Source organism: Mobula birostris, chromosome 4 (genome assembly GCF_030028105.1).
Source record: "Mobula birostris isolate sMobBir1 chromosome 4, sMobBir1.hap1, whole genome shotgun sequence".
Classification (NCBI taxonomy): Eukaryota; Metazoa; Chordata; class Chondrichthyes; order Myliobatiformes; family Myliobatidae; genus Mobula; species Mobula birostris.
This window is the reverse complement of record NC_092373.1, coordinates 91,073,205-91,101,025: the sequence shown is the minus strand read 5'-3', so window position 1 is coordinate 91,101,025 and position 27,821 is coordinate 91,073,205. Positions and strand designations below refer to the sequence as shown.

Genomic DNA, 27,821 nt, shown 5'->3' with positions numbered 1-27,821 from the left:
TGGCAAGGTGTAAGGGATTCAGTGTGGGATCTAGGATCAGCGGAGCAGACTAGATGAGCTGAATGGCATAATTCTACACCCAAGTCCTCTGGTCTTATCGTATTATGGAACAAGCCCCCACATTCATGATGAATCTTCTCTGCAGTCTTACAGCACAAAAGATCCTTTGCACAGAATACCAAGTAGAAATTAATGACACTGTTGAAGAAACTTGGCAGGTCAGCCAGGATCTATTGAGAGGAATAGAGTCTCTGTTCGGAGGAAACTTTCCTTTACAGCGTTGACACAGAATCTTCGGCCCAACCGTTCCATACCGTACTGCTGTCCATTTAAATTAGTCACATCTGCCTGCCTTTGACCTAGCACTTCTGGGACATGAATTAGTTTGAATGTACATCTAGATCGTAATGGCATACACGCTGAAGGGTCTTTTCCCTGCCGTAAAAGTCTGTGAAGAAACGTTTCCTATGCTGTACTTACCAAAACTGATTCGTTTTGGAAGCTCGGGGCCAATGAAGAGATAGTGCTAAAGAGCAGTGAGCTGGGTAATTTCTCAGGGCCCACTGGGCTCTACTGCATATTATTCCGAGAAGCAGGAGTTGAGATTACTGTGGTCTAGACCAGTATATTTGCGTTCTCTGCAGCCACAAACAAGACCCCAGAAAAGCTGTGATAAATATTAAGACGTGGAATTGATAATGCAGGAAAATATAGACGAGTGAGTTTCACGTCAGGGGTTGGAAAGATACTGGAAAGGACGCTTTGGGTTAGGACGTAGAGCTATCGAACACCACACACATAAGTAGACCGCCTCACTCTTCTGATTTGTGACAGCATATTGTCTGGCCCAGTCCCATTTGCCTGCACAAGAACCGTCGCTTTCATTCCATTCGCATCCATGTACCCATCAGCGGGTCTTCTGAATGTTGATATTCAACTTGCATTTACTACTGTTTCTTACAGCTCATTCCAGACTCCCACTGACCCCTCCGTGAAGATGTTTCCTCTCATGTTCCGCTTAAATATTTCAACTTTTTCCATTAGTCTATGATTACTTGTTTCAGTGCCACCTTACCTGAGGAAGAAAAGCCTCAGTTTGGATGAGACTAAATCTTTTAAAATATTTTTATTAATTTTCAAAATTATAAACTTAATAACAAAGTTGGTACAAAGTTATTGGAATAATCTTAATCAGCAAATACAAAACGGATTTTAAGTAACATAGATATAAAAGACTTCAAAACTCATAATGAAATTAGTCATTAAAAAAAGAAATAAAAAGAAAAAAAATATATATGAACAAAAAAATCCCCAAAAGAAAAAAACAGAAAAAAACCCCCAAAAAAGAACAAAACAGGGCTAGACCAATATCTTGTATCAGACACGTTCAGTAATGCCGTCAACTTCACTCCTCTGATCATATAATTTAAGTTTAAAAAAATGATTCAGAAGGGTCAGATTATATCATATGAAAATGTTGAGACTAAATCTATTGAATTATTCTCTCTAACGCTGGCCATCAAATCCTCAGAAAATCCTGATACGTGACGTTTGTTTTATTCTTCTCTCTCTGTGGAAAGGGGTGAAACCTCTCTCTGTTTGTAAGATTGAGAACATGAAATATGCCGATATTACCAGGTGATTAATAGGTTTGTTGACCTCCGTCACTCTTCGTGGGGTTTGCTGTTACTTGTTTGTTTGTTGGGTGGTCAGCCCTGATGCTTCCTGAAGGAGCAAGTGAGGGGGTGGGGGCGGGAGATGGGGCTGGTGATATTTTTCGTGGTTCATTATTTTTCCAGGGTTTTCTTCTGTTTCGAGGATGTATGCGAAGAGCAAGAATTTCAGGATGTACATTCTCTGATAATACATGGAGCCATTAGACCTGTCGGATGCTAAAAGGGCTCGATGGAGTTTATCTGGCGAGGACGTTCCCGCGCTGGGGGAATTTCGGACCAGAAGACGAAACCTCAGAGCACAGGGCCAACCATTTAGAATGCAGAAGAAGAGGATTGTATATAGGCCGAGAAATGAACCTCTAGACTGCGTTGCCACAGACGGCTGGAAATTGAGAATATTCAAGACAAGAGTTTATAAACATATAAAGGATGATGGGGAGAAGGCACGAGTCTGAGGCTGAAAGGGTAATGGATCAGCGGGAAACAAATTGCGAAGTCGTCTCGCTGGACGGAATGGCCAAATTCTGCCTCTACATCACATGGCCTTATGGTCGTATGGCATCCAGGAATATTGAGGGGCCACCGCTCCTCTCGCCTCGCTTTGCCCGCAATATCCCAGAGTGCCTCACTGCAATCCTGACACGCGGTTCTGTCGGCTTATGTACGTATCCACCTATCCACCTATCTGTCTGTCTGTCTGTCTGTCTGTCTGTCTGTCTGTCTGTCTGTCTGTCTGTCTATCTATCTATCTGACTGTCTATCTATCTATCTATCTACCTATCTATCTATCTGACTGTCTATCTATCTATCTATCTATCTATCTATCTGTCTGTCTGTCTGTCTATCTATCTATCTACCTATCTATCTCCATCTATCTCTCTATCCAGACATGCTGTGCGGAACAGCACCTCCCAACCCTGACTGTCGTCGAGAACAAGGTAATGTGGTAGTGGAGAAGCTGAAGTTGGTGATTTTACGAAACGGTGTGAAAACTTTGAGTTACCATTACAATCAGGTGCGCGTTCATGATTTCAAAGGTGGAACTTCGCGGGAGCATTTCAGATTTTGACTGTGATCTTTTCTATCAGGTCCGCTCTCAAGTTTTAAAAGACAGAACTTTTCGGAGTTGGACTGAGGCCAATAGTTGAGCGGGATTCATTAGAAATGTTGAGTTAAAATAGCATAATTTTGCGGGGCGGCCATTCTGGGAAAGGGCATTGTTGCGAGTGGGCCAGTGTTTGGAGTGGCTTTGGATCACCAGGCTCCGCGAGATCAGGTTTAGGTGAACTAATTACCTGATCGATTTCTCTTTTTCTCCCTAATTTTTCATTCCTCGCCCATGAGGGTACAGTGGTGCAGAGAGAATGTCTCCGGTGGCAGACTTTTGTTCCGTGCTTCAGATATGGTCTTCCGGATAACCAAATTAGCATCAGAAACATCGAGCTGTGGCTCCCCCGTGAACACATTAAGCAACTGGCGCTGTCGCTCGATGAATTTTGGCTCACAAAAGCGACTGTGGACAGGTAGGAGCTGCAGGGAGGCCGGCGTCTCTAGATTGCAGGAGGGAGGCAACTGGGTTTTTGTCAGCAGAAGGAAAGGAAACGGGAGCCAGTGCGGAGTTTTCTGTGCCCTTTCCCCTCTCTATTAAGACACTGTAAATACCGTTGATGACTGCCTACAAGAAAGGGGCGGGGGTCGCTGTGGCCGGGTTTCTGGCACTGAATCTGCGGCTGTTGCTCACAAACGAAGAGTATTGAAGAGGACTACAGGGTTTGAAGGAGGTTGAAACGTCCGAGGAGCAGAGTCGAGATTCTGTAGGTGTGATAGAGACTCCTGGATGATATGTTGACTCTCAGCTGCCAGGATCAGGGATGTCTCAGATCGGAACCATAATATTCTGACGTGGAACAGTAGGCAGCTAGGTGTCTTGGTACCTATCAGTACCAATGACATCGATAGAAAAGATAAAGTGGTACTGAAGAGAAATGTTAGGTTGCGAGATGAAAACGGAAAAACAGGACATCCACTGGTCGGGAAATCGGTGTACTGAGGGTTACAGTCTGCGTTTACTTCCGCGCCCCTCGTGTTAACGGGCGGCGAACCTCCCAAAACCGCAACTCTTCCCTGAACTTTCAATTATCACCTGGCGGAACTTCCATCATTTCCACAGAAAATATATATTAATAAAAACCCGCAGAAATCTCAGCCAAGTGCATGACGGGAACCAGCCTCTCAGACATCGAAGACATCTTCGAAAATAGATGATTAGAAATGGGGCATCCATCATTAAAGATATTCAATCCTGGACATGCCCTCTTCTCATTGCTGCCGTCAATGAAGAATTGACGGTGTCTGAGGCCCCACACACCAAGTTTCAGGAAGTTTATTTTCCTCCAGCACCAGATTTCTAAATGGACAATGTACCCCTCTACACTACCTTAATATTTAACCTCTGTTTAAGAACTACATATTTACCTTAAAACACTTATTTTAGGAACACATTTCAGCATTTATTTTACTGAACAACTGCCGTAAAACAACAAATTCCAAACATCGGACTGTGATATTAAGCTGACTGCTGAATCCATTCTCCTCCACGCCCCTTCCCCCGTCCCCCGAAAGCTCGATGGCCGTTCTTTCTGAGAGCCATCTATCCGCACGAGTCACCTCCAGAAATGCCACCCTCTACCCACCCTCAACGACCCTTACTTTGGTGTCAAACGTTTCTCTCCACCCACCAGTCATTTATCCCTCCTCCCACCCTCACACTCGGCATCCTTCTGCTTGTCCTGCAGTGAATGCTCCACTCCCCACCGTGACCATTAATGTCCCTGATTCCCACACACCCGACTGCCATGTCTTCCATCCCTGGTGTTACTGTCTCCGAGCGATAGGGGTTCAGTGACGCGCCCCGCGGTGATTTACAGCCCTGGGATTGGAGGGGGAGAAGCGTAGGAAAACCGTCTGCCCGGAGTAGGGGAGACTCTGTCCGTCACCCGGCTAACACCCACCTGCAGTCTGCCCACCTCAGCCATCGCTTCAGACCAGAGTACTTCCACGCCAAGTGATATCATACCGACGGGAGTTCGTTTTGCCTATCGGACCCAAGAGAGTAATCCCACTGGTGACAGTCCCTGCGTCGGTGTGCCGCACCATTTCCTCACCCTCACACACCAGGCGGCTTCACCAGCAGCTTGCAGTTGCCTCAGAGTGACTCGGCATTGGGAGGGAATTGGGATGGGCTGTTTCAGGCCACTGCATTGTCTGCTCTGGGAGCAGGCTGCTCTATGCGTCCGGTGGGGCTGCACAGACCTTCTTAATGGCCCGCCGGTACTGAAGGCAGCGAGCTTTTAGCGAGAGACGGAGACCAGTTTAATGCAAACAGCGTCAGTTTTATTGAGTCATGCAGCTGGATGGATTAACGGTTATACGACGGCGGGACAGCGATCAGCGGGATAGTGTATAGTCAGTACCGATACCAGAGAGTGTGAACACCGAAAAACTTTAACCCCTTCCCATAATCAGAGCACAGGAGAATTATTGCAGTTACATGGAGACAGGAGGTGGATCATATCGAACGTCCACTGCCTGTTCTGCCCAGTGTCTGTAACGCTCCAGCGCCGACAACCCGTGCGGCCAGACAGAAGTGGTCTGTGGCCTTCATCTTCCCCAGTGCGTTCCCCGAGGAGACACAGACATCCCCTCCAATCCCAAGCGTCAACCTGCGTGGCCCGCGGTTTTTGATGCATTTCCAATCTCACTCTTTCACCAGGAATGCAAAAGAGCCCGGGGAAGGACTCATCTGAATGTTCACCGTGACGCGGCGCCCCACACCAACATGGGCAAAGTTTTCTCAAGGCTGCTTCCCTTATCAACGCGGCCCGATGTTCTTGGGTCAGTGGAGGATCATGGTGGCCGGAAGTCCTAGAACTGAGCTCCTCAGCCAGCCACATTGCGGTTACTGTGGGGGTCGGTGATGATCGGTCACGTGTTGGTTATCGGGTGCCGAGGCCAGGCTGGGTGAATAGGCCAGTGCTTTGATTACTGAATAACGGTATGGGAATGCATTATTAGCGGAGTGCGTGCCGAAAGCGGTGATTGATACGAAGCAAGGTGGGGGGATCCAAAGCGATTTCCGTTGTCCTCACATGCGTGGGCAATCCGCTCTGCCAGTGGCAACGAACCAGATCTCCTCACTGAAAGGTGTAAGAGAAAGGTGAGGGGAAACTTCCTGAGTGCAACCGCTGTCCCTTTATTGACGGGATCGTCCTCATCAGCAGAGAACCGGCCCCAAAAATCGGCAGTGCTTGGCCGGCTGAGTGTGGAGAGCCGGCGGCACAGATGCGCTGAGAAACGCATTCCTACCGTTAGAGAGCATGGGATCTACGATCAGACAGGGTAAAAATATCGCCAGCAAGGAGACTAAATATCCAAGGTGTTTTCCACGGATGTGGGGAACGGAAGGATTACATGTGTCACGACAGGACTGATCAGGAATAACAGAGCCTGGTGTCGGAGAGGTAGGAAAGGTCCTTAATGAATATTTCTCTCAGTATTCATGATTCAGAAAGACCTTGACAAATGTGAGCACAACTATAACAGGCTGATATGCTTGAACAGGTCAATGTTAAGTAGGATGAGTGCATAGAATGGACGATCTGACAATTCAGCTGCAGATTGGCCAATATGACGTTGAGGTTATCTCTGAAACTTGGCTAAGGGATGGCTGCCATCGGGATCTGAACCTCCAAGGATATAAGGTATATCGGAAAGATAGGTTAGTAGGCAGAGGGGGTGCTGTAGCTCTGTGTATAAGAAATAATATTAAATCATTGGAAAGAGGTGACATAGGATTGGAAGGCGTAGAGTCTCCATGGGTTGAGTTAAGAAATAGCAAGGGTAAAAGGACATTAATGGCAGTTGTATACAGGCCTCCAAACAGCAGCCGGAATGTGGTTTACAAATTACAGCAGGAGATAGAAGACTCATGTCAGAAAGGCAATGTCATGATAATCGTTGGGGTTTTAACATGAAAATGGATTGGGAAAACTGGGTCAGTACTGAACCTCGAGAGAGAATTTGTAAAATGTTTAAGGGATAGCATTTTAGAAACCGTTTGTTGCTGAGCCAACTAGCGGATCGGCTGTGCTGGATTGGGTGTTATGCAATGATTGGAGGTGGCAAGAGAGCACAAGGTTAAGGAACCATTAGGGAACAGTGATCGCAATATGATCGAGTTGATATTGATATTTGAGAGGGAAAATAAAATCTAATGTGTGGAATTCCAATGGAATAAAGGATATTGCAATGGCATGGAAGGGAAACTGGCCGAAGTTGACTGGAAAGGGACATTTGAAGGAAAGGCAAAGAAGAAGAAATTTCAGAAAGAAGAAGAAGGGCAGGACCGCGGCTGGCAAGTAGAGTCAGAGCCGATGTAAAGGCAAAAGACGGGCCATAAAATAAAGCCGCAGCTAGTGGGAAGATCGAGCATTGGGAAGCTTTAAAAAAACTTGCGGAAGTAAACTACGAAGGTCATTAAGAAGGAAAAGATGAATTACAAGAGGAAGCTGGAGACTAATATCAAAGAAGACACCAAAAGCTGTTTATTGTACATTAAGGGTAAAAGAGAGTCGAGGGCAGAAATAGGATCAATACAAAATGACGCTGGAGATACTGCAATGAGAGATGTAGAGATGGCAGAGGAACTGAATGCGTATTTTGCATCAGTGTTCACAATGGAAGAGTCAGCAGTGTACCGAACATTCACGAGTGTCAGGGAAGTGAAGCACGTGCTGTGAAAATTACGACTGAAAAGGTGCTCAGGAAGTTTAATGGTCTGAGGGTGGATAAATCTCCTGGACCTGATGGATTGCACACCCGTGTTCTGAAAGAAGTAGCTGGAGAGAATACGGAGGCATTAACGATGATCTTTCAAGAATCGATAGATCCTGGCATGGTAGCGGATGACTGGAAGATTGCAAATGTTACTCCTTTATATAGGAAGGGTGGGAGGCAGCAGAAAGGAAACTATAGACCTGTTAGCATGACATCAGTGGTTGGGAAGTTGTTGGAATTGATTGTCCGGGATGAGATTACGGAGTACGTGAAGGCACATGACAAGAAAGGTAAAGCCAGCATGGTTTCCTGAAAGGAAAATCCTGCCTGACAAACATACTGCAATTCTTTGAGGAAATTAGAAGCAGCGTAGACAAAGGAGATGCAGTAGACGTGGTGTACTTGGATGTTCAAAAGGACTTTGACAAGGTGCCGCACATGAGTCTGTTTAGCAAGATAAGAGCCAATGGAACTACAGGGAAGTTACTAGCTTGGTTACTAGTCTGATCGACAGAAAACAGAGAGTGGAATGAGAGGATCGTATTTTGGTTGGCTACGGGTTACCAATGGAGCTCCACAGTTGTCACTGTTGGGACCGTTACTTTTTACGATGCACGTTAATGATTTTGACTACAGTATTAATGGATTTATGGCCAAATTTGCCAATGATACCAGGATAGGTGGAGGAGCGGGTAGTGTTGAGGAAACAGAGAGCCTGCAGAGAGATGTAGGTAGTTTAGGGGAATTGGCAAAGTATTGGCAAATGAAATACAATGTTCGAAAGTTTATGGACTTGCACTTTGGTGGAAGAAATAAACGGACAGACTATTATTTCGATCGGGAAAGAATTCAAAATGCAGAGCTGCAAGGGAATTGGGACCTCATGTGCAGGACACCCTAAAGGTTAACCTCCAGGTTGAGTCGGTTGTTAATCAAGGCGATTGTTATGTTGGCATTCATTTCTCGAGGCACAGAAACACAGAATCATAGAAAACCTGCAGCACGATATAGGTCCTTCGGCCCACAAAGCTGTGCCCAACATGTCCTCACCTTAGAATCTCCTAGGCTTACCCATAGCTCTGTATTTTTTCGAAGCCCCATGTACCTATCCAGGAGCCTTTTAAAAGACCCCATCGGTTCCCTCTCCACCACCGCCGCCGGCTGCCTATTCCACACACTCGCCACTCTCTGCATAAAAAAATACCCCTGACATCTCCTCTGTCCCTACTTAAAAACACCCTAAAACTATGTCCTCTCGTACTAGCCACTTCACTACTGGGAAACAGCCTCTCATTATCTTGTACACCTCTATATGGTCATCTCTCATCCTCTGTCGCTCCAATGAGAAAAGGCCCCAGTTTATTCAATTGATTCTCATCAGGCATGCTCCCAATGAAGGCTACCTCATTATAAAATTCCTCTGCATCCTTTCTATAGTTTCCAGGTCCTTCCTGTAGTGAGGCTACCGGAATTGAGCACAGTACTCCAAGTGGAGTCTGACCAGGGTCCTATATAGCTGCAACATTACCTCTCGGCACTTAAACACACGGCCAATACATTGTATGCCTTCTCAACCGCACAGTCAACCAACGTAGCAGCTTTGAGTGTCTTATGGACTTGGAACCCAAGATCCCTCGAATCCTTCACATTGCCAAGAGTCTTACCGTCAATGCAATATTCTGCCATCATTATTAACCTACCAAAATATACCACCTCACACTTATCTGGGTTGAACTCCATCTGCCAATTCTCAGCCCAGTTTTGAATGCTATCACGGTCCCGCTGTGACAGCCCTCTACAAGATCCACAACAACCCCAACATTCGTGTCATCAGCAAATTTACTAACCCATCCCTCCACTTCCGCATCCAGGTCATTTATAAAAATCACGAAGAGTAGGGGTCCCTGAGGCAAACCACTGTTCAACGACTTCCATGGAGAATATGACCCATCTACAACCACTCTTTCTCTTCTGTGGGTAAGCCAGTTCTGGATTCATAAAGAAAAATCCCCTTGGATCTCATGTCTACCTACTTTCTCAATAAGCCTTGCATGGGATACCCTATTAAAATGTCTTGCTGAAATCCATGCACACTGCAGCTACGGTCATACCTTCATCAATGGGTTTCATAACATCCTCAAAACATTCAATCAGGCTCGTAAGGCAACGACATGCTGACAACGGCATGCTGACTACTCCTAATCATATTATGCCTCTCCAAATGTTCATAAATCCTGCCTCTCAGGATCTTCCCTATAAGTTTACCAACCACTAATGTAAGACTCACTGGTCTATAATCTCCTGGGCTATCTCACCTCCCTTTCTTGAAAAAGGGAACAACACCCGCAGCTCTCCAATCCTCCGAAACCTCTCTCGCCGTCATTGATGATGCAAAGATCATCCCCAGAGGCTCATCAATCTCCTCCCTCGCTTCCCACAGTAGCCTGGGGTGCATTCCTTCGGGTCCCGGTGACTTATCCAACTTGATCTTTCCAAAAGTTCCAGTACATCGTCTTCCTTAACATCTACATGCTCAAGCTTTTCAGTCGGCTGCAAGTCATCCCTACAATCGTCAAGATCCTTTTCCGTAGTGAAGCAAAGTATTCATTAAGTACCTCAACTGTCTCCTCCTGTTTCATACAAGTTTTTCCACTGTCACACTTGATTAGTCCTATTATCTCACGACTTATCTTCTTGCTCTTCACATACTTGTTCAGTGCCTTGGGGTTTTCCTTAATCCTTTCCCACAAGGCCTTCTCATGGCACTTTCCGTCTCTCCGAATTTCATTCTTAAGCTCATTCCTGCTAGCCTTCTAATTTTCTAGATCTCAATCACGGTCTAGTTTTTGAACCCTTCGCAAGTTCTCCTTTTCTTCTTGACTAGAAGTATAACTGTCTTTGTACACCACAGTTCCTGTATCCGACCATCCTTTCCCTGTCTCATTGAAACGTACCGCTGTAGGACCCCACAAAAATATCCCTTGAACATTTTCCAGAATTCTTCCGTACGTTTCCCTGAGAACTTTTTTTTTTTTTTTACAATTTATGCTTCCATTTTCCTGCCTGATAGCCTCATATTTCGCCTTGTCCAATCAAACCTTTCCCTAACTTGTCTGTTCCTATCCCTCCACAATGCTGTGGTAAAGGAGAGAGAATTGTGATAACTAGCTCCAAAATGCACTTCCACTGTGATACTTGACAATTGACCAGTTTCATTTCCAAATACCTGAATAAGTACAACCTCTCCTCTGGTAGGCTTATCTACATATTGTGTCAAGAACCCTTCCTCAACACACAACTCCATCCTATCTAAATCCTTCACTCTAGGAAGATGCCAATCAATATCTGGGAAATTAAAATTTCCCACCACAACACCCCTGCTATTATTGTACCTCACTTCACTTGGAATATAAGAGCAGGGATGTGATGTTGAGGCTCTACAAGGCACTCGTGAGAACACACTTGGAGTATTTTGGGCAGTTTTGGACTCATTATTTTAGAAATATATTCTGACATTGGAGAAGGTTCAGAGAAGCTGCACAAGAATGATTCCAGGAATGAAAGGGTTACCGCATGAGGAACGTCTGGCAGCTCTTCGGCTGTATTCCCTTGAGCTCAGGAGAATGAGGTGGGATCTCGGAGAAACATTTCGAATTTTAAAAGGCGTGAAAAGATATGGCAAAGTTATTTCCCATGGTAAGGGACTCCAGGAAAATAGGGCACGATTTCAGGATTGAAGGACGTCCTTTGAGAACTGAGATGCGGACAAATTACTTCAGTCAGAGGGCGGTAAATCTGTGGAATTTGTCGCCACCAGCGACTGTGGAGGCGAAGTCGTTGGGAGTATTTAAGGCAGTGATAGATAGGTTCTTGATTAACCAGGGCGTCAAAGGGTATGGGGTGAAACCGGGCGAAAGGGGATGACTGGAAGAATTGGATCAGGCCATGATTGAATGGCGGAGCAGACTCGATGGGCCGAATCTGCTCCTGTATCTTCTGGTCTTATGAGCTGAATCCTTTCAAGAACCTGAGGATAGTTAAGTCTCTGGTGCCGGGGGATATTTACTCCAGTTTTCTAAGGGAAGAGCAGTAAGGTCTTTAGGCGCTTTTGGCGATGGACTTTGCGTCCTACTGCCCTCTTCAGTCGTACCGGCGGATTTCAAGGAGTAAATGTTTATTTTTTGTTCAAAGAATCTAATGGGGATAATGGCGGCAATCATAGAACAGTAAAGCTTATGCCATTGTGTGTAAAATGCTCCAGTAGATATCCAGGCAGTATATACAGGCATTTGAAGAAATAGAGTCTGATTAGAGATGGTCAGCATGGTCTTGCCAGGTGCAGGTCATGTCTCAAGAATGTGATTGAATTCTTTCTGATGCTGCAAACCACGTTAATGGTTTGTAGGAGGATGGTGTATACATGAATTTTATTAAGATGTTTAATAAGATTCCTCATTGTTGGACCACTCAGAAAGTCATGTGATAGGGGATCCAGAGAATCTTGTCTGTGTAAGTAGGACGGGCGTGCCCAAGAGACAGTGGGCTAGCAGTTGGAGATTATTGCACCTGGAGGTAAATGGGATGCTGTGATCCGTAGCGATCTGTTCTGTGACTCCTGGATTTTCTGAATTTTACAAATGAGTTGGATGAGGAAATGGATAGACATAGTAAACAGGCAAAACATGGATGCTGTTATGGATCATGTGGTGGGTTATCTCAAGTTACAAACTGGGCATTGATAGATGCAGAGCTGGGTTGAGAAATGGCAGGTCAAGTTGAGTATGGGAAGAGTGAAGAATTACACTTTGAAAGGCCGTATTTGATTGCAGAATCCATGGTTAATGACAGTTTACTGTAATTGAACATATTGAAGAGCAGAAGCACTTTCAACGTTGACGTCCATTATCCCTTAATGTTTCCGCGCCATTAAATAGAATGGTTCAGAGTGTCTATGGATGGTTTAGGATAAACCGCTCGGGGAACGAGTTCAATAGCCGCGAGGTAATGTTGCAGCTCTATAAAACTCGAGTTAAACCACACTGGGAAATTGTGCTACACCCCAGATTGGAAACATCTGAAAAGGGGAGGGAATTTTAAAGCGATTTTTTGGTAATGTATAGGGGCTGCCAAAAGTGTGTTTTAACGCATAGTAGTGAGTGTGTGAAACGCAGTATCAATGGTGGTAGTATAGACACATGCATTAGAATCAATTCAGAGATTTTCTTAGCACACGGATAACGGAGCAATAGACGGCTTTGTCGGAGAACAAGTTTAGAGGCGCTAAAACATCAAGGTCCAAAGGGGCTACAAAAACCTGCACTGTTCAGTGTTTTCTTATCTATGTACAGGATAAACTAGGATGGTCCGCACAGTTTATAATAGAGAGGATCATGCCTGGGCAATGTTTCAGGAGCTCAGGGTAGGGACAGAGATCAGTGACCACACCGGGGTCGTGGAGACATTACAGGAGCCGAAGGAAGCTGTTCAAAACTGATCCTTCCCTTGAAAGAGCAAAGTGAGCAGAGTTTCTTCTCTTTCTCGCCGCTTCGCTCCCCGCCCGACCGTGCATGAGCACAAGGCTGGTACTGTAACGTCTCTGGTTCATTAACTAACGCAATCACGGACAGAGCATTCGGATGCCACTTACCCTGACAGCTTCGAGCTGAAGTAATACGGTACCCTGATGGAGAGGGTGGAAAAATAAGAAAAATAATTAATGCTCCGACATCGTGAAGTCAATTGTCACCCACAATCCACATCTCACTGACACTCAACACTGATCCCTTCCCGATATGCTCAGAGGCAGCACCGGGACATCAAACTACCTTCCCTTTGGACACGTTGACCCTCCAGCTTCAACATCAAGTTCAAATTTTCCACCAAACTCCTTTCCTCCGTTTGCTCCAAACCGTGGAGCCCTACGGCGGTTCGCTGGGGCACCGGCCCAGCTTATCTCCCCTCTCACACAGACACACACAATGCAGCAGTCACACTTTATCAGTTCTTGGAGGAGTAGCGTGACGACGGAGGCTTCTGGAATAGAAAGCGTACGATCACACTGATTGGTTTGCACTACAGGCTCTGCAATAGCTGCTAGAACATTAATGAACAGTCATGTAATGTGAATAACAACATGTGTCAAATTACAAGTTTGATCTCATGGGGATCTTCAACTTCCCCGGTACAAAAATGTACATTCTCAGTGCAAGAGTAATAGACGGGGAGAATGTATTAAATGTATCCAGGATGCTTTATTAAATCCAAACGTGCACACTCCAGCGAGAGGAGGTGCTGGAGTGAAAAAGCAAACGTATGTAAAGCTCCCTAAATTCGGATCAAACGGTGGAAATCGAGAGTATAACGAAGCCAGTAAAGAACGAAAAATGCGAACGAGGAAAACCAAAAGGGGACGTGAAAAGTCCCTGGCAAGCAGGATTAAAGTGAATTTAATTAAGCAGTATTCAATAGAAACATCAACAGCAAATGACTAACTATGGACAGTGTATAATCATTTCACTTTGGGGAGCTAGGGAAGGCTATGTTTGCTTCAATGCGGAAAATGTAAGTGAAGTATTCACTGAGTATTTTGCTTCCGTATTTATCAAGGTAAAAGACATGGAGGAGCAACAGATCGGAGCTCAGTGTATAAATATGTTAGGTGTTTAGAGGTGAAGTAGGAGAAGGAAGTGTTGAGCCTCCGAATGAATTTTCAGGTGGATAAGTCTCCAGGACCTGATGGAATTTCCACAGGTTAGAGAAGGAAGAAAGAGAAGGAATTGCACGGTCCTTGGCAAATATCTCCTCCCTAGCCACGTGAGAGATCCTAGAGGACTGAATACTGGCTAACATTTTACATCTACATGAAAAGGGGAAAAAAGAGAAATGCTGGAAACTATTTACACGTGAGTCTCACGTTAGTTTCTTACAAGAGAGAATTAGTTGCTGAAGGGCCTTTTTGAATCTGGAGTTCTAATTAGTGAAGCTCAGCAGGGATCTGGGCTGGGACCCCTTCTGTTCGTGATGTGAATAAATAAGCGGGATGCAAATGTCGACAGATTTGTTAGTAAGTTTTCGGATGATACCTAGATTTGTGGAGTTGTGGATAGTTTAGGAAAAACTTGCAAAACGTACAGCGCAACATAGATCAGTTGCAGATATAGACAGAAAAATGGTAGAAGGAGTGTAACCCCGATGAATTTGGAATGTTGCACCTTGGTCGGGCAAATGCGAAGAGCAAGTACTCTGCTATTGAAAAAAAACCCTTAATTATTTTGCTGCATAGAGAGATCTTGAAGTCCAAGTACATAGCACCTCAGAAACAGTTACAAAGGTCGATAAGGCGGTTAAGGAAGCTTATGCAATGTTTGCTTTTATTAGTTAAGATATTTAGTACAAATGGCAATAGGTTATGTTATAAATTTATGAAAATCTAGAGTATTGCATATAATTCTAGTCATGCCACCGTAGGAAGGATGTTGAGGGTTTGGGTAGAGAGCAGAAGAGGATTACCAGGATGCTGCCTGGTTTAGAAGCCATGTGCTAACATTAGACACGACAACTTTTGTTTGCTTTGGAGCGAAGGAAGCTGACTGGAAATTGTGAGAGGCGCAGATAGAGTACACAGGCAGTTTCTTTTTCCCAGGGTATATATATCTAATAACAGAGGTCATGGATTGTAGATGAGAGAGGGTATGTTCGAAGGCGATGTGAGGGGTAACTTTTAATCCAGAGAGTGGTGAATGTTTGGACTGTGCTGTCTGGCGTGGTGGTAGAGGCAAATACATCAGAGGTTTTAGGAGATGGTAAGATAGGAATCCCTGTGATTGTGAGGAAGACGGAAGAATATGGGCATTGTGTAAGTAAGAGGGATTCGTTTGGCGGGGGGTGTGGTTCATTTACTTTCCAGTTCGGCACAATATTGTTGACCGAAGGGCCTGTTCCAATGCTGTATTCTTCTATGTTCTTTGTTCTCTCCCTCCCACCCTTCCGGCAGCATGAAAGCACACCCAATGTTGCGACGGGCCTGGTTCATTTAACGCCTCCAGACAAACACAGCTTTCGAATTCCACTTACCAGCCGATATTGACTTGGTTTATCCAGAACCATCTCCTATTTGAAGAATATGAAGAAGATACAAAAGTTGGTTATGTGAAAAACTCTCTGAGAAACGGTGCAATGTTCACTCAGCCTTCTCTTTGTGCGCACTATGGGTTGAGGTGCTATTTTAAGTGGGACGGTACAGAGGGTCCATATGTTACCGACACTCAGCACTAAAGTGAGGTGAGGGACTGTAGGATGTGTGAGGCCGAACAGATTGTAAGCATTTTCGTAACACTGCATATATTGTTATTACGTTTTCTTTATTTCCATAATTCATTGTGAGTTATATATAGGAGGTACCTGAATGGCATACGCCATTATGGCAATACGTTATATGTGAGTACCTCACGAATAGAACAATAAGTAGACAAGTTACCCCGGACATCTCTGTATTTCATTGGATTATTTTCCAGAGTTAGTGAACATAACAGCACGGGAAACGAAGGCGTCAATGTTTTGGGCAGAGTGGGGGAAGGATATCCTGGGTCAGATCTCCTTGTTCTCATAAAACAGGACAAAAGTGTAAGCACATTTCCCGTATAGTATCTGCAGGGACTGGGAGTGTTGGCTCTAATAACCAGGCGAGACTATAGCTGCGCGACGTGTACAGACAAGGGGAGCACAACATTTCCAAGAAGACCATATTTTAAGGTATAAGGAGAACAAACGAGAAATTTCAGGGCATATTGGACCAATTGAAAGTGACTCTCCACCTCATATTCTCGATATTGATATTTATTGCTTATTCAGCTATTATTATTATTTCTTATTTTCCATTTTGCCTTCCAATACTTTGTTGTATCTGGTACATTGGTCGCCAATACCATAAAATCAGAAGAGCTTAGGATCATAAGACATAGGAGAAGGATGCGGCTATTTGGCACATGAAGTCTGCTGCACTATTTTATCATAGCTGATCCATTTTTTTCCCCTCTCAGTCACAATCTCCTGCCTTCTCAAGTATCCTTTCATGTCCTGACTAATCAGGGTTCAATCAAGCTGTGCCTAAAATATACTAAATAACTTGGCCCCACAGCTGCCAGTGGCAACAATTTCCACATATTTACAATTGTCCAGCTGAAGACATTCCGCCACATCCCCTTTCTAAAGGACATCCCTCTATTCTCCTGTTGGCTCTGGCCTCAGATTCCCGCACAATGGGATGCAAGCCTTCCAGAGTTTCCCTATCAAAGCCATTCAGCGTTGCAAGGGCTTGAATTCTAGACAGTAGAGGCCGAGAGCCATCCGATCTTCTTCATATGATAATCCTTCCAATCCTGGACTTGTTTTCCTGAACCTCATACATCCTCTGAATTTTCAAAAATGTCAGCACATCCTTTCTTAGAAAAGGGGCCCGAAACTGTATACAATCTCTAAGTGAGTTCTCATCTCTGCTGTATAAAGCCTTAATAATACGTCTTTGCTTTCTTTTATTCTACTCCTCTGGAAATAGATGCCTAACATCGTATTTGCCTTCCTCACCACCGATTCAGCCGGGAAACTTAACTTCACATTCTTGCCCGAGGGCACCCGAAATCATGTGCTCCTCAGATTTTTGGTTTTGTTTCTGCGCTTGGAAGATAATCTGCCCTTTTATTTCTTCTGCCAATTGCCTGACTATCAACCTTCTGAAAAGTACTCCATCTGCCACTTCTTTGTGCATTTCCCTACTCTGTCTAGGTCTGTCTGTGGGGTCTCATCCTCCTCCAAACTTTCTGAAACTTCACCTATTTTCGTATCATCTGCAAATTTTCCCCGAAAGAAAATGACAGTTACCTCATCCAAAATCATTGACATGTAACGTAAGAAAGAAGCTGCCCCAACCCAGATCCCTGAGGGCAACCCTAGTCACCGGCAACCAAACAGAAAAGTCTCCCTTCTTTCCCACAATTTGCCTTCTGCAAATCAATGCTAGTGTAGTTTTTGTAATACCATGGACTCTTACATTATTATGCAACCTCACGAGCGGTACTTTCTGAAGACTCATGTACACAACATACCGTTTTTCTATCCTGCTTGTTAGTTTCTCAAATTATTCCAACAGATTTTCAGGCAAGAGGTTCCGTTGAGGAAACCATGCTGACAAGTGACTATTTTACATGCGCCTCCAAAACGCCAAACCACATCCTTATCAACTTACTCCAACATTTTACCAACCACTGATGTCTAACGAACTTTCCTACAATTTCGTTAGTTGTGCCTCTCCTGCTTCTTGACGAGGGGTATGACATTTGCAATTTTCCATTCCTTCGCAACAGTGCCAGGATTTCTTTCTTGAAACATCTCAACTAATGCCTCTACCATCTCTTCAGTCACCTTCTCAGAAGCCTGCAATGTATGCCATCCTGTCCAGGAGACATCCACATTAGACCTTTCAGTTTCCAAGAACTTTCTCCCTTGAAATGGCAACTTCTGACATTTCTGCCCACAGAGACTCTCTATCTGCTGGAGTTTCCATAGTAACGTTTGATGCAAAATATATATTCAGTTCGTCTGCCATTTCATTGTCTCCTATTACTAGCTCTCCAGTATCATTTCCCAACAGTCCGATATCCACTCACGTCTCTCTTGTACACATTATGTATCTGAACAAACCTTTGACATCGTCTGTAATATTATTTAGTAGTTTGCTACGCATTCCATATTTTCCTTTTTAATAACTTTTTATTTCTCTTCTGTTGTTTTTTTTAAAGGGCTTCCCCATCCTCTAACTTCGCACTAATTGCTTTTGTGCTAGTTTTGACATCTCTTTTCAGCCAACGTTATGACGCATTTCCTTTATAAGGCTTCTTCCACTTGTGGTTGTATACATTCACGCCTTCCTGATTGTTTCCAGAAATTCCAGCATTGATTCTCTGTCTCCAGCCGTCCCAGTGGTCTTTTCCAATTAATTTTAGCAAACTCCTTTCTCATGCCGCTGCAATTCCCTTTACTCCACTGTAATGATGATACATTTGACTCTAGCTTCTCCGTCTCAAATGCCAGTGTAAATTCTATTATAGTATGATCACTTTCCCCATGACGGCTATTACCTTAAACTCTCTGATCTAAAGAGCAATCTTGCAGCCATTCTAGAAATGTCCACTCTAGGATCCTGCACCAAAATGATTTTCCCAATCTATCTGCATATTGAAATCCCCTATGACTATTCTAACATTCCATGTTTTGCATGCATTTTTATCCCGTTTTCCTTTGTAGACCATATCCTTACCGCCCAAGAGACAGTTTGTATCGAAAGGGCTTGCCAGTCTGTATATCAGCTTTTTTTTTCACCCTTGCTGTTCCTCAGATTTACCCACAACGAATCAAAACATTCAGACCCTTTGGTAACCCTTTCTAATTAGTCGATTTGAGTTTTTATCAGCAGAGGTATGCCACCCCCTGTGCCTACCTGTCTGTCGTTTCGATACAACCTGTGTCTTGGATGGTAAGCTCCAAGCTGTCATCTTTCAAAAAAAGATTTAGTGATGCCATAACGTCATACGCGTCAACTGTGACACAAGACCATCTCACTTATTCCGTATATCACCTTCAATACGGAATTCACCCTTTTACAAACGTTTGTGCATTGCAACTCATGTTGTCCACTGTCATTCTGTCGCATCGTCAGAGCACTCCGTGCTCGCAGTCTCACTGCATACTGTCTCTGTCTGGAAACCAAATACCTCATGTTCGGCACTCGCACTCTGGCTGCCATTTCTTTGCCAAATTAGCTGAAACCGTTCATAAATCTGAAGCACTGACTCCTACACCAATTCCGCAGCCACGCATTCACCTGTCAAGTCATCGTATTCTTCCCCCACTGGCGATATCGAGACATTAATCACGCTATTACTATCCTGCAGGTCCTTTTTTCAGCTTTTTATCCAGCTCCCTCAATTCTCTCTTCAGGACCTCCTCACTTGTTATAACTACGTTATTGGTGCCAGAATGCTGACCTTCACCCCGCAGAATGTCTTGGACCTGATCAGAAACATCTCTGATCCTGTCAGCAGGGAGGAAACATACCATCCGAGTCTGGCTATCGCGCCCACACAATCTTGTCTCTGTTCCTCCGACTATGGATTCTCCTATCACCACTGCAGTCTCCTCAGCTCTCTTATTCTCTGAGCCACAGCACCAAATACAGCGCCAAGGGCCGGTCAGTGCTGCTCGTCCACGCTCTCAACAGCATCCAAGTTGGTATACTGTTCATTAGGGGAAGCGACGACACTTCCTTTCCTTCTCCTGACAGTCTCCTAGTTGCCTTTCTCCTGCAACCTCAGGGTGATAAACTGCCTATAGATCCTAGCTATCAGCTTCCCATTCTCAAGTTTGAGTCGAAGGTCATAGACCCGCAGCTCCAGTTCGTTATGACACTGCGGATCTGCAGCTCGGTTCTCCTGGTGCAGATGTGCACCGGGAGACTGGGGATCTCCCAGAGTTTCCATCTCGCACATACCGTACGAAACACTGCCGTGCAGCCATTCCCGCTATTGTTCCATAACAGACGGGAAATCAAGAATTAAGTATCAAAGAGAATCTTGCGAACAAGAGGAAGGTTCTGGAATCCAAGAAACACACACAGAATACTGGACGAATTCAGGTGAGGAGGCAGCATCTATACAAAAAAACGTGCTCTCGAAGCTTCAGGCTGAAACTCTTCGGCAGGACTGGAGGGAAAAAAAAACTGAGCACTAGATGGAAAAGGTGTGTTGCGGGGAGTGAAGGACAGAAAGACAATGTGATAAGTGAAACAAGGGGGAAGGGTGAAGTGCAGAGCTGGGAAGTTGATTGGTGAAAGAGAAATAAAGCCATTGGGGAATGAAGGTGGTGGAGGGGTGATTTGTAGCTCCAGAGAGAGGCGACGTGCGGCAAAGGACATATGTTGCGAGAAGGAAAAGGGCATTGGAAGTGGTAACGAAACCATTTTAAAATCACCATATTAACAGCGGAGGTGGTGAGGCGATACATTCTGAAAGTTACAGGCTTGTGACCCTTATTTCAGTCGTTGGTAAAATGTTGGATGCTGCTATTACGAGTGCGCTTTTGATGTACTTGGACTCACGTTATGTGTTAGGCTCAATTCAGCATAGTTTCCTTCAGGGGAATAATGACTGAAAAATCTGTTAGTATGTTTTGAGGAAATAAAGGAAGGCTTGATCATAAGACAAGAAAAGCATAAACATATAAGACACATGAGCAAACTTTGGCCATTCATCTCACCGAGTCTGATCCACCATTCCATAACGGCTGATCCCGGACCACACTCACCCCATAAACCGGCCTTCTCAATATCCTTTGATGCTCTCACTAATCAGGGAAAGATCAACTTTCGCATGAAAATCGCAAGAACTTACCCATATTGGGTTCTTTGGGTTTGTCTGGCAGTTTCCCGTTGCAATAGCTATAGCACTCATGCCTGCTCCTTGGCGCTCACGGACCACTGGAACATTGCTGGTGTCTTCGTCAATGAAGCGGATGTAAACCCAAATTCAGTCCGTCTGCCATTGATTTGCCTTCCATTTCTACATCACCAGCATAATTTTCCAGTGGCCCACTACCAGCTCTCAGCTCCCTTTTACTCAAGATAATTGAAAAAAAAAAGAACTTTTCATATCCTACAATATATTATCGGCTACTCTGCAGTCAAATTTCATCTTTTCCCTTCTCATCACTTTTTAGTTGCCTTTTGCTGGATATTTAAATAAGAAATTTACCAAACATCCAACTTCCCGCTCACTTTCGCTACCTTATATGTGCTTCCTTTTTTTAATACAATCCTTACCGCCGTTTGTCAGCCACGGTTGCCTATCTCTGCCGCTTGAGAACACTTTCCTCTGCGGCACATATCTATCCTGCGCCTTGTGAATTATTCCCAGTAATTCAGACAACTGCTCTGTTGTCAACCCCGCCAGTATCCTCCTCCAATCCACCTCGGCAAAGTCTTTCCTCCTGCCCCTGTATTGCGATATTGATTCATGTGAGTCATGCTACTCCCTCTCAAATTGCAGAACTAATTTAATCATATTATGGTCACTGCCTCCTAAAGGTGCTTTACATTAAGCTCCCGAATGCGACCTGTGTTATTACAGAACAACCAATCCAAGATTGTCTTTCCCCGACTAAACTTGAGCACAGGCCGCGAGAAAAAGCCATCTTGTAGGCGATCAACAAATTCCCTGTGTTGCAATCCGACACCAATCTTTTTTTTTTCCACAATCCCCTTGCATATTGCAGTCCTGCATTACAAATGTGTCATTACAATTCTTACATACCTTTTCCAGCTCATTTTGCAATCTGAAGCACACATCTTGGCTACTAATTTGAGGCCTGTATATGATTCCCACAATATTTTTTCCCAGTTTTAGTTTCTTCACTCCAGCTACAACGGTTCAACACACTTTGACCCAATGTCACCTCTTTATAATGATATAACACCGTCTGAAAGCAACAGATCCACAACATCGCCGATACCTTCCTTTCAGTACACAGTATATCATTTGATGTTAAGCTCCTAGCTATGCTCTTTTTCCGCCACGACTTACATATTACATCCCTAATTGCGCTACGAGTTCGTCCACCTTATTTTGATTGCAACGTGCAATACGTACAGCACCTTCAGTTCAGCAGTTTTAGTCCTTTTGAATTTTGCCTCTGTGGCAGAATTTAACTCTTTGTTCTGTCTACATTTCTACCCAATCATTAACTTCTCCTCCATTACATGCCCGTTAAACCCATCATCTGTATATAAACCCGCGGGATCATGCTCAACAATACATCTTGCTTTCCGTTACACTGCCATGTTGTTTCACACCACTTTCGACAGCTCTACTAAATCTGAGAAAGTCAATTGCTGTTGCTTTCTTAGATTTTCAGAAGGCCTTTCACAAGGTGCCGCACATGAGGCTGCTAAACGAGCTAAGGTCACATGGTATTACTGGAGCACTCCCAACCCTTCTGTCAGCTTGAGCACCCACCCAATACAGCAGCTCTTTTGGCTCACTTATCGCCCCGCGCACAGTCACAATCTTCAATATCCACTTACCCGTAACGATACGCTTCCGGAGATGAAGGAATTGCTTTTACGCCGTACCTGTGTTCAAAAATAGAAATAATTATATCCCGGCTCATCAAACCATTACTTCGTTCGTTTCCCGATCCTGCGTGAGCGTCCTACTGATGTGATTCGCTTTAAAAACTTTCGAGCATGTCAGTTTGAAAATAAATGAGTTTGAAGAATGTGAGGAAAACAAAGAATTAGAGGACGTGCCAACAAAGCAGGATGCTCAGCGACGCAACACTACGACGGGCAGGGTGCAGAGAGGCGAGTTCGGAGCTGGTGCAGAGAGAGGAGCTTGGAGATATTCCAGAGCTCGGGTGATTATTAAACAGGGCAAAAGGCTGAGCACATGAACTGGGTTGAAGAGCTGGCCGTGAATGATCACGTGAGATCTCAGCACTTCACTTTGTGCGATTTAGACGGAAAAAGAAAAATAACCCTGGAAAAACTCTTTTGTGGATAAGGAAACAATAAGCGATAGGGGAGAAGGGACAAAACATTCAAATTGAACATAATGCTGGAGAGGTTTGAATATGATTCAGGGAAATGATCCATGATCGCAATAAATACTTTGCATCCGTTTTCACTGCAGAAGGCACCAGTAACTTGACCAATTTTCAAGGGGAATGCATTGTGTGGCCTTTCAATCAACAGAGGTGGATTCATTAGAAAAGGCAGAAAATTCAAATTCAGGTGTCACGACAGAATATTTGAGTGTGCTCGGCTTTAAATAGCGCCAGTCTAAGATCCCCAGGCTCAGGCGAGGGCAAAGCATCTGACAACTTTATCATTGTGTTCCTATTTCTCCATTCTGTTGGCGAGAATTACTACATGGGCAGTGTTCTGTGTTTGCAATGCGGGAAATTAGAAACACCAGGATAATCAAGTCTGCCCCGGTGCACAGAGCTGCAGCTTCTGAGGGAAAGTTTGACGGAACTGGAGCAGCAGTTAATGATCCACAACTCATTCGGCAGAGATGTCTCAGCTCGGGTGCAAGGGATCCCCGAGGGCAAGCGTGAGCAACAATGACAAGGTGAGGAGGACCAGAGAGAGTTTCTAGGGAGCTCGATATAAAGCTGACAAACCGAACCTCCAGGGCTGCAATCCCTGCACAATCCAGTGCGTGAATAGAGATAGCTTTTCATCAGTGCGACTGAGACTTTGATTGTAGAGTTTCTCGTCAGTTGTTTATGTTTTCCGAATCGAGGAGCGACCAATCAGCAAGCGGTAGTGCGTCAGCAGTGATACTTTTCAGTCAGGGACAGGCAAAAGATTAAAAATGAACATATTTTCCAGCCATTTTTTCCTGAGGACAGGGGCGCAGCAAAAGAGTTTTTATTTAATCCGGTGACGATTCAGATTTTGAGGGAAGTCTGTCTTTTTTTTTTTCAGGCTTTTTATCTGATTTTAGGAGCAACCACTCAGAAAGTGGGATTCATTGGAGAAGGGCCAGAAGACGACGTGATCGATCGGAGCTACCGGTTTGGAGAACTAAGCGCACCAACAAGTTTGCGTGTAGCACAGCAGTGGTTGATCTCCCCTAGGGAACTAATATCCTGGAGGGGAGGTTTGCTAAGGCTATTGGGGACAGTTTAAGTTAGAATTGCTGGTGGGTGGGAACAGAACTGAAGGGATGAATAAAAGGGAGGTTGGCTCACCAATACAGAAAGCTTGGAGAGTGTGTGAAAGGGAGGATAGGCCGGTGATAGAGAAGGAACACGCTCAGACCGATGGTTTGAGATGTGTCTATTTTACTGCTAGGAGGATTATGAATAAAGCGGATGAGCTTAGAGCATGGATCAGCACTTGGAGCTATGATGTTGTGGCCATTATAGAGACTTGGATGGTTCAGGAGCAGGAATGGTTACTTCAAGTGCCAGGCTTTAGATGTTTCAGAAACGACAGGGAGAGAGGCAAAAGAGGTAGAGGCGTGAAAATATTGATCAGAGATAGATTCACGGCTGCAGAAAAGGGGGAATTCAGGGAGGGGTTGACAACGGAGTCTCTGTGGTTGGAGGTTATGAATTGTAAGGGGTCAATAACTCTACTTATGCCATGGTCCGGATCGGGGTCCCTTTAAATTTACTTTGTTTACGTTACGATGCGGACCGCTGACTCCCTGTTTCCCTTTGGTTCCCAGTTTTCCCGTGTCCCTCAGGCTTGGTGATACGAGGCAATTTACTCTCGGCTGAACCGGCAGTTTATAGTCTCCGGCTTTCTGCCGTTCGTGCGAGAGCGTTTGCAAAGTCACTAAAGGTACGGCGCGCCAACGTCATCTGGCCGGAGCAAGCTTAGTCTCCGCCCGAAGCGAGTGCCAGTAAGTCGCCTTTCCTCACCGGAGCAACCCTGTCAAGTTACCTCGCCAAAGCGAGCCTGCAAAGTTTCCTCATCGAGGCGGATCAGTCCCTTAACCCGCCGGAGGGAATCAAGAGCCGCTGTCTTCTGTTCCCGGGCCGAGTCTAGAGCTCGCCACTACCCAGAGGCTCCAAGTACCACGTCCTGGCCCTGGCGGCATCCAAGTACCACGTCCTGGCCCTGGCGGCATCCAAGTACCACGTCATGGCCCTGGCGGCGTACAAGTACCAAGTCCTGGCACCGGCGGCATCCAAGCACGAAGTCCTAGCACAGGCGGCATCCAAGCACCAAGTCAAGTCCTGGTCCTCGCGACATCCAAGTAGCAAGTCAAGTCCTGTCCCTGGCGGCATGCAACTACCACGTCCTGGCCCTGGCGGCATCCAAGTACCAAATCAAGTCCTGGCCCTGGCAGCATCCGAGTCTCATGTCAAGTCCTTTCCCTGGTGGTCTGTGATTCCGAGTCCTAACCCAAACCCTTAGTCCCGACCTGCTAGACTCAAGAGCCAAGACCCCAACCTGCTAACCTCTCAAGATGCTTCTTGCATTTGGGTCCACCCTCGTTCCCAACGCCCGCTATTGTGACAACTGGATGTTTTTTATAGACGATCCAATAGTCGCAGGGACATCGTGGAGCAGGTAGGGGACAGATTCTGAGAAGGAGTAATAATAACAGGGTTGTTGTGGTGGGAGATCTTAAATTCCCAAATATTGATTGGCATCTACCGACAGTGAGGGGATTAGATGGTTTGGAGTTTGTTAGTTGTGTTCAGGAAGGTTTCTTGACAAAATGGGTCTCTAAGCCTACAAGAGGAGAGGCCGTGCTTGATCTGCTATTGGGAAATGAACCTGGTCAAGTGTCAGGTCTCCCAGCGGTTGACCATTTTGTAGATAGTAATCACAATTGTACCTAGTTTACCGTAGTATTGGAGAGGGAAAGGAAAACACACGTTAGGGAAACGTTTAATTGAAATAAGGGAAAACATGAGGCTATCGGGCAGGAACTTGGAAGCATAAATTGGAAACAGATATTCTCAGGGAAACGTGCGGAAGAAATGTAGAAAATGTTCAGGGGATATCTGCGTGGGGTTCTGCATAGGTACCTTCCAATGAGAGAGGGAAAGGGTAGTAGTGTACAGAAACCGTGGTGTATAAAGGCTGTTGTTAATCTCGTCAAGAAGAAAAGAAGAGCTTACGAAAGGTTCAAAGAACTAGCTAATGGTAAAGATCTAGAAGATTATAAGGCTAGCAGGAAGGAGCTTAAGAAAGAAATTGGGAGACCCAGAAGGGGCCATGAGAGTGCTTTGGCGGACAGGATTGTGGAAAACCCCAAGTCATTCTGCAAGTATGCGAAGAGCAAGAGGATAACATATGAGATAACAGAACCAATCAAATGTGAGAGTGGTAAAGTGTGCATGGAACCGGAGGGCACTTAATGAATACTTTGCTTCAGTATTCACCAAGGAAAAAGGATCTTGACGATAGTAGGGATGATTTGCAGCGGGCTGATAAGCTTGGGCATGTAGATATTAAGGAGACGGGTGTACTAGTGCTTTTGGAAAGCATCAAGTTGGATAAGTCCCGCGGACCGGATGAGATGTACCCAAGGCTACCGTGGGTAGCGAGAGAGAAGATTGTTGATCCTCTAGCGATGATCTTTGCATCATAAATGGGGATGGGAGAGGTTCCGGAAGATCAGAGGTTTATGATGTTTTCCTCTTATTGAAGAAATTGAGTAGGGATAGCCCGGGAAATTACTGACCATTGAATGTTACTTCAGCGGTTGACACGTTGATCGAGAAAATCCTGAGAGTCAGGATTTACGAACATTTGGAGAGGCATAATATGATTAGAAATAGTCAGCATTGCTTTGTCATAGGCAGGTCGTGCCTTACGAGCCTCATTGAATATTTTTGAGGATGTGACTGAACACATTGATGAAGGAAGAGCAGTAGATGTAGTGTATATGGATTTCACCAAGACATTTGATAAGGTACCACATGCAAGGTTTACTGAGAAAGTAAGGAGGCATAAGATCTAAGGGGACATTGCTTTGTCGTTCCAGAACTGGCTTGCCCAAAGAAGACAAAGAGTGGTTGTAGATGGGTCATGTTCTGCATGGAATTCGGTGCCTCAAGGATCTGTTCTGGGACCCTTACTCTTTGTGATTTTTATGAATGACCCAGATGAGGAAGTGGAGGGATGGGTTAGTAAGTTTGCAGATGACACAAACCTTGGATGTGTTGTGGATAGTGTGGAGGGCTATCCGAGGTTGCAGCGGGACATTAATAGGATACAAAACTGGGCTGAGATGTGGCGTCCGGAGTTCAACCCAGATAAGTGTGAAATGGGTCCGTTTGGTAGGTCAAATATGATGGCAGAATGTAGCTTTAATGGTAAGGCTCTAGGCTGTGTGGAGGATCAGAGGTTCCCTGGGGTCCGAGTCTATAGGACGCTCAAAGGAGCTGTGCAGGTTGACTCTGTGGTTAATGCGTACGGTGTATTGGCCTTCATCAATCGTAGAATTGAAATTAGGAGACGAGAGGTAGTGTTATAAGACCCTGGTCAGACCCCATTTGGAGTATTGTGCTCAGTTCTGGTCGCCTCACTACAGGAAGGATATTGAAGCCATAGAAAGGGTGCAGAGGAGATACACAAGAATGTTGCCTGGATTGGGGAGCATGCCTTATGAGAATAGGTTGAGTGAACTCGGCCTTTTCTCCTTGGATCAACGGAGGATGAGAGGTGACTTGACAGAGGTGTATAAAATGATGAGAGCATTGATCGTCTGCATGGTAAGAGGCTTTTTCCCAGGG

The 27,821-nt window shown here is 45.0% G+C and overlaps 1 protein-coding gene across 1 annotated transcript in view; it reads right to left on the bottom strand.

Moving 5' to 3' along the window:
* Nucleotides 1–5,067: 5,067 nt before the first annotated feature.
* The window catches only part of LOC140195980 (uncharacterized), a 42,328-nt gene continuing 19,574 nt past the window's right edge, over nt 5,068–27,821 (bottom strand). The window contains exons 7-10 of the mRNA XM_072254665.1: nt 22,639–22,686; nt 15,585–15,620; nt 13,159–13,191; nt 5,068–5,872 (exon numbers count right to left, since the gene is read on the bottom strand). Coding sequence (XP_072110766.1) covers nt 5,821–5,872; nt 13,159–13,191; nt 15,585–15,620; nt 22,639–22,686 — 169 coding nt within the window. The 3' untranslated portion in view covers nt 5,068–5,820. The remainder of the gene's footprint in view (nt 5,873–13,158; nt 13,192–15,584; nt 15,621–22,638; nt 22,687–27,821) is intronic.